At 41.7% G+C, this 9,998-nt stretch overlaps 1 protein-coding gene across 2 annotated transcripts; it reads right to left on the reverse strand.

Moving 5' to 3' along the window:
* LOC137865912 (homeobox protein Mohawk-like) lies at positions 1-6,495 on the reverse strand. Of its 2 annotated transcripts, none has more exons than XM_068701490.1 (6): positions 6,130-6,495; positions 5,683-5,842; positions 5,395-5,548; positions 4,895-5,233; positions 876-909; positions 1-630 (listed from the first exon to the last, which is right to left on the reverse strand). In XM_068701490.1, exons 1-6 carry the CDS (start codon positions 6,300-6,302, stop codon positions 303-305), a joined length of 1,188 nt encoding a protein of 395 aa, XP_068557591.1. In that variant the 5' UTR covers positions 6,303-6,495; the 3' UTR covers positions 1-302. The 2 variants fall into 2 exon arrangements, with proteins under 2 accessions (XP_068557591.1, XP_068557590.1); XM_068701489.1 differs by having other exon boundaries at positions 4,895-5,248.
* Positions 6,496-9,998: the final 3,503 nt, after the last annotated feature.

Raw genomic sequence — 9,998 nt, forward strand, 5'->3', positions numbered from 1 at the left:
AAGATTTCACATTGGGTTTATTCAAATAGCTGCTGTCAAATTTAAGCATTGGATGATAATCCAGTCTCATGGAAGTTAATATAACTTACTGCAACAGACGACAATAGAGACATTAGAAGCATTAGAAACATTGTGAAAACAGTACAAAATATTAAACTGCATTCGGTTAGTTTTTCTATTTAACAATGTAAAAAAGATTTAAAATGTCAAAGTTGATCAGAATTACAAAATAACCGAGGCTGCGAGGCACTTAAGCATCTGGTATTCTATGGAACGATAGACCAGATGCTCCGATGACATGCCTACACACTGTTTGCCAGGGCCACTTTAACAGTCTGGACCTCCGAGATATGAGAGGACTTCTGGATGATGCGGCTGGTGAGAGTGGGCCCCGCGGTGCAGCTCTGCCTCAGAGCGGCGGTGGGTCCTGCGACAAACATCCTGTCCATGATAGTGGTCCTCGTAACCGAGAAGGGCCCTCGGGTGCAGCTCTGCCCCGTGCCAGCTCCGGGCACCGTCGCGCTGCTCTGGTCCGCTGTGCAGCTCTTCCCCTGGGCCAAGTTGGTCAGAGCCACGGCGGCGTGGATCTCCCTCCAGCCCTGATCGCCTCCTTTCTGCGGCTGCTGCTCCCTGTGAAGATATGAAAAAAAGACAAAGAGCCAAATCAGCCAAAGAGCAATCTCAGAAATCCAAAGCAGAAATGGTGGATTTGCTTCTCCTTCTGATATACAGCCAGAATAACGTGGACGAATTAGAGGTGGTGGTTCAGTTTCAAGAGGGGGATTATATTGAGTATTACTTTTCAAGCTGATGAAAGATGAAAAAGGCAAACAGCTGATTCGATTGCAGATAGAGCGATAAATAATTACACATACCTGTCACATTTAGTTGAAGCATAGTCCACCGTGTCTGCAAGAGAGAAGCAAAGGACTCACCTAAATGTAACTTGAATCAGTTTTCTTGACAGCAATGAAATTGCAAACAGAGAATATTCACAGGGCAATCATTGTTGGCTTCATGACCTTATTTTAGTGATAATACATGAGTTTTAAATTTGCAGCATGTGTGTGAGTATCTATGCACGCATTCACGGGTGATTGTGCATGAGTTTAGTGTATGTGTTTGTTCATGTGAAGGTGCTCCCAAATACAAACATCAGTTACTACTCGTCCAGTGTGTCTCTCTGGATGTGTTTTACAGTGCCAGATAGGTTTGACTCACTGAAATGCACCAGTCGGTGCTGTGCTCAGCTGCTCCTGCCAAAACAAATGCAATGCAGTGTTTCTCTTGAGCTTGTGAGTGGGAAAGAAATAATATCTGTAATGTGTCATGAGGACTGACTCTGTGTTTTCAGGTTTCCAAAGCTCTGCTATAGCACCTGTAAAGTTGATCCACTGCGTGTTATTCCTTTCCAAAAGCTGCTCTTGCACATCTCCATCTTTTCCGACCAAGGCCTGAGCTCAAAGTGAAATTATACCGACGGGCAGGGGAGTGTTTTATGATTGAATATATGGGCCTCATCTGTGGAAGAACAAAGGGTCTTTCTCTCACAATGCCCTGAAATGAAACTACAGTATCTCTGACTATTTCAGAAGCAGAATAAATAGAAATTTAGAGTAATATTATTTTGTTTGCGCACTCTCTGTTTGAGGTCTGTGCATTATATGTAGAACTTGTTTTCCATTTCAGTTTTGGAATACTGCCTTTTTTCACTGAAGCAAATAGAAGCTGGTCAGGCTTTTTCTTCAGGGGCAATTTTTCTTCAGAGAGCAACAGACAGGGAAATTAGAGGCCCACTGTGAAACACAGTCTTTCAATGCTAACAGCCCGAAACATCTCAGTTTCTGATTTCTTTACCCGGTCTGGAGCCAAGAGCAACTACTTGCTGATAGTAAATCATTTTGCTGTTTTATGTTTTTTGCTACTGAACGTCCCTGAGTATTTCTCTCTTTAGCCGTTATAGCGCGCTTTGCCAAGAAAGTTCTTGAGTACCTCTGTTGTATTTATTACCAAAAAAAAACATTGCTTTACCTCTGGTGAGTCTCAAATTTACTGCACGGATCAGTTACAACTGAATTTTACGAGGGGTAATGAAGCTGCTAACTTTTTTTTTTATATTAGCCTACATTGAGTTGCAGTATTGTAATTCTTATAGCGTATCTAACCTTATTTATCAACAAATAAGGAATATTTGGGGAAAATACTATTATTTACCTTCTTACCGAAAGGCAGATGAGATGATTGATAGCACTCTCGTGTTTGTACGCTAAATATGAAGCTAGCGAGCAGCTGGTTTGCTTAGATTAGCATAAAGACTGGAAGCGAAACAGCTAGCCTTTCACTGTTTGAACAAACAAAGCTAAATTCACTTACCAGCACTTCTAAAGCTAACAATTTACATCTGTACAAAAAACTCAAGTGTAAAAACAACAAGTTCATAAAACAGTCAAAAACAGTTGGTCTAGCTGTCTTCTCCTTCTTCCATTTTGTTTGTGCTAAACTAATGCTAACCGCCTGCTAGCTCCTGCTTCATATTTAGTTCACAAACATGAATGAGTATGAATATACATATGAGGTATGTATTTGGGTGTGCTCACAAAATATCAGTTTGAACCCCCATCTCACAAGTGTGTCATTGGGATCAACACTGCAAAACAACGGTGTGCTGAGAACATTTTCTAACACCTCGTTTCCTCAATGCCAATATATATATTCTCTACCAAGAGAGATGCATGTTTTCATTTGAAACAAAATGGGTGGAAAATGCAGCAAGGCGTTTGTCCAGATATGTTTTTCATCGCTCTGCGTCCAATAAAACACAACTGTGGTCACATTTATGGCTCTCCGGTCTTTTTAAGGGAAACACTGAAGTTGATGCGAGTACCACAATAAACACGCTCACATTCCTGTCGGCTGTAAATGTAACATCACTAACATATAGAGAGACTTTACTGCCTGTGGTATTCAGACTGATATGTGTAAAAAGTGTCCTTGTAAGACACCGTGTGGTGGCATCACTTATTAGCCCATCAGTTGAGGTTTACTTTTAACCGTCTCCTGGGTGGAGTATAAACGTGTTAATGGTGTTAGTGTCTGTCATGAATTTGGCAGCTTGACTTTCCACTTCACTTTCATAGAGGAGTCGTACTTGGTTGCAAACGCCGTTAATATGACCAGCAGGGATACATTAAAAGTTTGCACAAACATTTCAAGAGTGCTGAAGGCCACATAGTGTATGACAACATCAAGAAAACCTCAAAATATTCTATAGTAAGAGAGCAATAACATGTTCAAAGGAATAGTGTAACATTTCTGGGAAATATGCTTATTTGCTCTCTTGCTCTGAGCTAGACGAGGAGATTGATATCTCTCAAATATCTGTACGCTAAATATGAAGCTACAGTCGGCAGACAGTTAGCTTAGTATAAAGAAAGGAAACTAGCTAGCATAGTACTTTCAAAAGATAAAAATCTACAACTAACCAGTCAAGAAACGTCTAAAGCTCACTAATTAACATGTTATATCTCTTTTGTTTAATTTGTTCAAACCGGTTCCATTAGGTAAACACTGTTAGCTCTGTGAGCACTGTTTCCATCGTTTGCGTTGTTAGCACCGTTAGCTGCGAGCCGCCGACTAATCAGTCGCCACGCTGAGAGCCTTGTGGAGGCTATAGATATGCTCTGAATTTCGTATTTAGCGTTTAAGCATGACAGTACACTTTATACAATTTACCATTTCACTGGTTAAATATAGTACAAGCCTGTTAAAATGATGAATTACCCTAATTATTCAAGTTACCAATCTCTAGGCCAATTTGAGGTTAAACTAAAAAATAATAAAAAAGTAACTAAAACATGCCTTGTTTGATTTTTAGACGAAAAATGCGAGTATGTAAGAGTAGAACCGGTTTCAAAAATCTCTTATAGTATAATGTCCATTTAGATTAATTTTGAGTAGGAAAGTAACACTTGGGAGAAGTTGCCTGCCAATGCACACATGAGTCAGGGAAGCAAAGCTACACCCTCTAACAGCAATGGGAAAAACCAAATGGATATTAGTGATCTAGCTTTGGGTTGTCTCACAAATGAGTGGCAGCTCTGACAGTCGCTCTACGAGACATCTTCAGTGCTTTACTGACAGACTGGTCCATTTCTACATTTGGCTGAGGTTCCCTCTTCTCACCCTGGGAAGTATAAAGTCTCAGACATTCTGTAATTGTCCTTGAGACTGGACTGGACATTTCCACTATGGCAAGAAGCTGAAGCGGAACAAATGGCACATTCTAGTATATGGAAATGATATTTGCGGTGTGAAGCGGCAGCCAGCGTGAGCTCCGTCCAATTTTAAAATGAGGGATTTCAGCGTCTGCATGAGTCTTTATTAGTAATGTTTGTAAAGGCTTTGGCTCCTGTACCTTTAGCGGATTTGAGTGTTGTCAGTGTGCTGGGCTCCCTATATGTCTGAAAGGGCACCCAGGTGTCAAATTCCCTCCCAGATTCGCTGTAACTTTATAATTGAATCTTGCAGAGCTTCTGAGGCAGAGCTTTATTAATGTCAGGGAGCTCTGAGGAGCCATGTGGAAGTTTCTGTTCGGTCTGTTCCTATTTTACTGTACGCTGTGGTGTGTTAAAGATGAACCGAGGGGAAGCAGGGTAGTTAAAGTGTCATTTTGATTCAAATTCAACATAAATCTGCAATTAACAAGGAATATGCTTTCATCATTTCTGTGGACAGCAGGTGCTAGCACCAATTTTCCTCCCAAATTACCCTCAACGTTTCCCTGATTCTAAGACGTGTTCAGTGTAGATTTTGTGTTAAAGCTCAATGTTCCTCTCATCTATTAGCTTTTTGTGTGATATTGTCCTGCCCAGTGACAAACACTGACATCTCTTACCCATGTGGTAGACGAAGTTGGCCTCTGTTTCGTAGGACGACGCCGGAGAGACGACATCTCGATCACACTCAGTGGAGCTGAACGACTCGGAGTGGCTCCTCCTCTTGTGGGCCGAGGCGACGCCCTCGGCCTTCGCCGCCATCATGTGCCGCAGGGTGTCGTTCAGATACCGGTTAAGTAAACCGCTCTTGTACTTGGATGGAGGTGACGCGCCGTCGTCACTGTTGGCGGAGTCCGCCATGGCGAGGATGCTGCCCTGCTTCTCGGGCCCGCTCTTGTGGGAAGATGACCTGCCAAAGTCTGATTGGCTGATAGGAGTTTGTAAGGGACACTCTTCATCTGCAGCAAAGGAAACTAAATATAATATATATAAGACGATAAATATGATAAATACTGCTGTTTTAGTGGAAAAAGTTTCAGATATTTTTTTTTCATAATTCCATCTACAAATAAAGAGTAATTAACTTAAATACACTATGAAATGACGCTGTAGCCCGTACCATCAGAGTCACTGTCATTGCTGCACACGCTCAGTCTCTCAGCATTTCCCTGGATGTATTTATTGTACAGTTTGATCCTCAGCGCCCAGCTCAGGTCTGGCTGTCTCACTGTGTTCTTCAGCCTCCGCCGGGCGTTCGCAAACCAGTTCGAGACCTGCACAGATGCACCTTGTTATAGAACAGCACAGGCTAAATGTTAACCCACAACACTCATAATCAACACATCCCTAAAGTAGATTTTCCTTCATCCGTTCCATCCACGCTCTCTTGCACAAGCTCGTCTCTCACCTGCACTAGCGTCATGTGTGAGCCCAGAGCCAGTAGGACCTTCTCTGTCTTGGTTGGGTATGGGTTGTCCCGGTGTTTGTACAGCCAATGTTTCAACGGTCGGGCCATGTCCTGCAGCACCTGTCTCTTGTGGCGAACTTTGACACCACCCAGACGAGACCTGGAGGAATCACAAGTTGCCTCGTAGATTCGCAAAGACCACCCACGATCACTTCTGTTCAAACTATGAAACTTATAAATAACAAATGTCTGTGACTGACATTCCTAAAGAACTGCAAAGAACTTTTCAACTATGTATGTAAAGGCAGAACATAAAACACATTTTAGCTCAACATATTGTCAGGTTAGAGAATTAACTTTTTTATATGCCTTTAAAATCCCCATTTCATAGGACCACCTGTTTAAATGTTCAAAACAATATTTCCAACACAGACAAAAAGGGCATACCCGTATCTTCTGTACTTGACAGGAGAGCTGTCGTCGGTGGTGTCCTGGCATCGCAGCAGTTCTGTGTTCTGCTCGTCCGTTAAACTGCTCCGAGGTAAGTCTACACAGTTCAGTCTGCTCCTCTCCTCTGCTCTCATGTCGTCCTCAAAATGAAGCAGAGTCTCAGACTTCATCTCAGCAATTTTGATTATTGTTGAAAATACAGAGTTTTCCTTTGATCAACAGGTGCAACGGTAGACTTCCAGATGTAAATAGAAGTAGCAGGTTCCCATCCTGGATACGCTTGATGTAAAGGTAAATACAAAAATTCAAAAAAAGGTTAAAAGTGTTCCTTCCTCTTCCTTCTGTGCCCACGGGAGCAGTGACCGAGCAGACAAATGATGACAGTCTTATGAGAGAATGATGTTTTAAAAGTCAGAGGATGTTGTCTGGTTTAGTTGAGTTGTGTGAGGAGAGTTCAAATAACCTGCTGCTCAGCTGCCTATTGGCTCTCCCACCATCCAATCGCTACTCTGGAGAGCTCTGTGAAGAGAAGCTTGCAGAACGGCAGCCGTGGACCTCGGTAGCACCCCAGGATATGAAAAATATTGGAACTTGAATATCTGAATATGCGGTCGTTAGATTTACTAGTGAGATTTTTGCCTGGTGTGTCTACAGCCTGTGCTAAGCACTCATATTTTCAACATGAAGCGTATGAATCTCTTGCGGTTTTACCAGAAATCATGTCAGCAGATATTAATGCATGTTTTACCAGGGGACTCTGGAAATTTACGGGTGTAATTGCATGGTTGCTATTAACCAGCAAAACCACCAAACTGTGCCTCGTGTTAGGCAGTGATGCCTGCTGAGCTGAAATAGATTTCAGTACAAATTGGCTCATAGAGTAGTTAACACAAACACTGGAAACTGAATTTGATCCTTGCCTGTATAATCCTCAGACAATGTTGCACATACAGATTTCTGAGTGTCAGAAATGTGGATCTTTTTTTATGCTCTCTGCAGTGTGAGCTGGAGAATCCAACTATAATTCTCGTCAATGTCTGTCTTCATTTTGGAACAAGGACTGTAGACAATTATAGAAAAGTTGGTCTGACAGAAGCTTAGCGTTGTCATTAGTGTAACTACATGACAACATGCTGGCACTTGGCCCAGTATTCAGAGACTCTGTGGTTCAACTTGAGCTGTCATCCATGCATGTTTTTCCTCCTGACATCCAAACAGTCTTATGTAAGACTGTTTGGATATACAGTCATGACTTTGCCATGCATAATCATAACTTGATCATCTTTATTCAAACATGTGATACAATGCGATTTTCCTGACTACAATTGAAACTTTTAAAGGGTTATGGCTCAAATCCGTGCCGCACTTATTCAACAGCTAAACATATTAAAAGGCTCCATAACTCAGCTGTATTGGTGGGCGGGTTGAGTTTCAATGGTTTCAAAGCTGAAAAACACATGGGCCAGAAGCATCCCCGTTAGGTGCAGTAAATTCCTTGCTCACATTCCTCAGCAGTGGTCGGAGAATGCTACATGCTATCACACACCATTTACTCCCGTCCCTCTGTGATGTGTTCACCGGTTCAACTGTTGATATTAGCTGGGAACACACCTTCATTCGGCTGCCAGGAGACCTGTAAAAAGCTCAGTGGAAGGACATATATCTCCTCTTGTTTGGGTAGTTTGGCACAAGTGTGTGTAGGTGTGTGTGTGTGTGTGTGTGTGTGTGTGTGTGTGTGTGTGTGTGTGTGTGTGTGTGTGTGTGTGTGTGTGTCTTTTGCAGGTTCACAAACTCCAGGCCTATCCAAAGGGCCAAATTGTGAGTTGGAGGAATGTATTGTGTTCTCAAGTATCCTGAAGAAGTAGCTTTTGCCAAATGTAGATCTTGAATATGTTACATTTAGCAGATTAGGAGATTGTTGCCTAATACTTGTCAAATGCTTTTTTAGCAAAACACTCTGATAAACCTACTGGATACTACCCGCCCACCAAGATAATTTACCTCAGGAGTTGGTGGAGACCAAAACAGAGCTTAAAGGTGAGAATATTGGACTGCTCATGTCTACTTGACATATAGCCAATTGTTAGCAAATACTTTCAACTGTAAGGTGTTAAAATATCAATGTTGTGTCATGAACTTTGCAGGTTTACGAGCATCGTTATCTTTGGGTGACCTCACTGATAGCGAGACGACCACAAGCCGAAAACAACAAGAATGTCTTCCGGTGAGGTCAGGTTTGTTCCCTTCCTGTTTTACTTTTGTAATCAAACCAGTGAAGTGTTTCCCTCTGACTTGCTAACATGTTATTTAAAAGATAAACTACATGTTAGCATCTCAAAGCCAACTGTGTCGTAATGATAATGAACTGAGTCAGTAATGTTAGTCTAAGAGAGCAGTAAGGTTGCTGAGCCCTGAGTGTATTGAATTGAGCAACTTTTTACTCGTGAGAGGAAGATTGTTATTTCGTCTTTCAAAAGTTCCATGGTCTGGCTTTAATTTGTCAATATCAGGAAATATGAATTGGTAGATGACTCCTTCAATTTTCTCTGTAATGAACTAAAAACCTTTTCCTGCTTCAGTTTTGTATAATTAACTCCCTTATACATTCAGCTACGTTACTGTGCTGCTTGTTTAAAAGTTATGCATTTCTCACGCAAAGACGTGGGCATTGTTTAACATCAGTCATATTTATTTTATTTTATTTTCGAATGGACAGTTAGATGATTGAGCCAAATTATCCGAGACCAATTGACATCATACTTCTGTGTAATGTTTGAAGTGGGAAATGCAGTGAACAAAAAAAAAAAACCGGTGGGTTTTCATTGGATCACTCCGCTGTCTTAAATGGCATCGTTATGATCTCAGAGGGTGCCTGCAGATTCTCAGTGATGTGATGAAGTTATACTGCTACGCTTTGTCTGAGGTCGGGCTTCAGGCCTGGCAGAAGTGCGACTGTCGTTTTCTGACAAGTCTGTTTTGTAAGTTTAAATGCCCAGGGGACATGTGGACACACGAATGTGCGCATCTCTACCCATCTATTTGTGACACTGACAATAAGCCTGCCAAACTAAAATAAATACCTGAGACAAAATGGCGTGCTCTTCATCCCTGCAGCCTAATCCACAATGTATAAAGCCTCACCGTGCTTTTACACCAAGCTTTTATGTGCGGCCGTTACTTTCTCTGCGTACGTCTGCGATGGCCCAAGTCCCTAGAAAGCCATTACCACACATCACGCTGTTCCCTCTTCCTCACAAACACAACATGACAGACACATTAACACTCCTTCACACCCAATTGAGCGCAGCATCCAAAAAAGGGGAAGGAAACACCATGAATGTGTAGGAATGCAGTCATTAAAACGAATTGGATTAAGCAGCTTGTGTGAAGGAGAACAGTTGAATCTGCATCCAACAGGCAGCTGTGATGCTCAAAATATGAGTATTTGTTAATGGAGTGTCTCTAATAGGGACTCTCTGCCAATTATTTTTAATTGTCTCAGTATGATTGTGAATAAAAACGGCTTCTTTAAAATTCAGGGTCCATGATGGTGTAGATTTTTAGCAGAGGGTGCTTAAAAATACACAATTTCAACCCTTAGAAACCTTCAAGAACCAAGCAACAGTGACTACAGTACAGTTGGGAAACATACACACTGGTTAAAGCATTTATAAGGCTCATCTACAATATGTACAAATTCTGAAACTTGCAGCTATGAAACAGACTTTTCTTCTTCTTCATCTACAGTCTTTAATTGACTGTTATCTTGTTTGTGTCCCTATTTTGTACAGCATTTTGGCAAAATGTCTCCCTGACTGCTACTAATAATATTTCTCTGGTGTACATTACAGCTAATTGAAGTGCAG

This window comes from Cebidichthys violaceus, unplaced genomic scaffold (genome assembly GCF_023349555.1).
Source record: "Cebidichthys violaceus isolate CVI_PGR_0920_01 unplaced genomic scaffold, fCebVio1.0.p SCAF_8, whole genome shotgun sequence".
Classification (NCBI taxonomy): Eukaryota; Metazoa; Chordata; class Actinopteri; order Perciformes; family Stichaeidae; genus Cebidichthys; species Cebidichthys violaceus.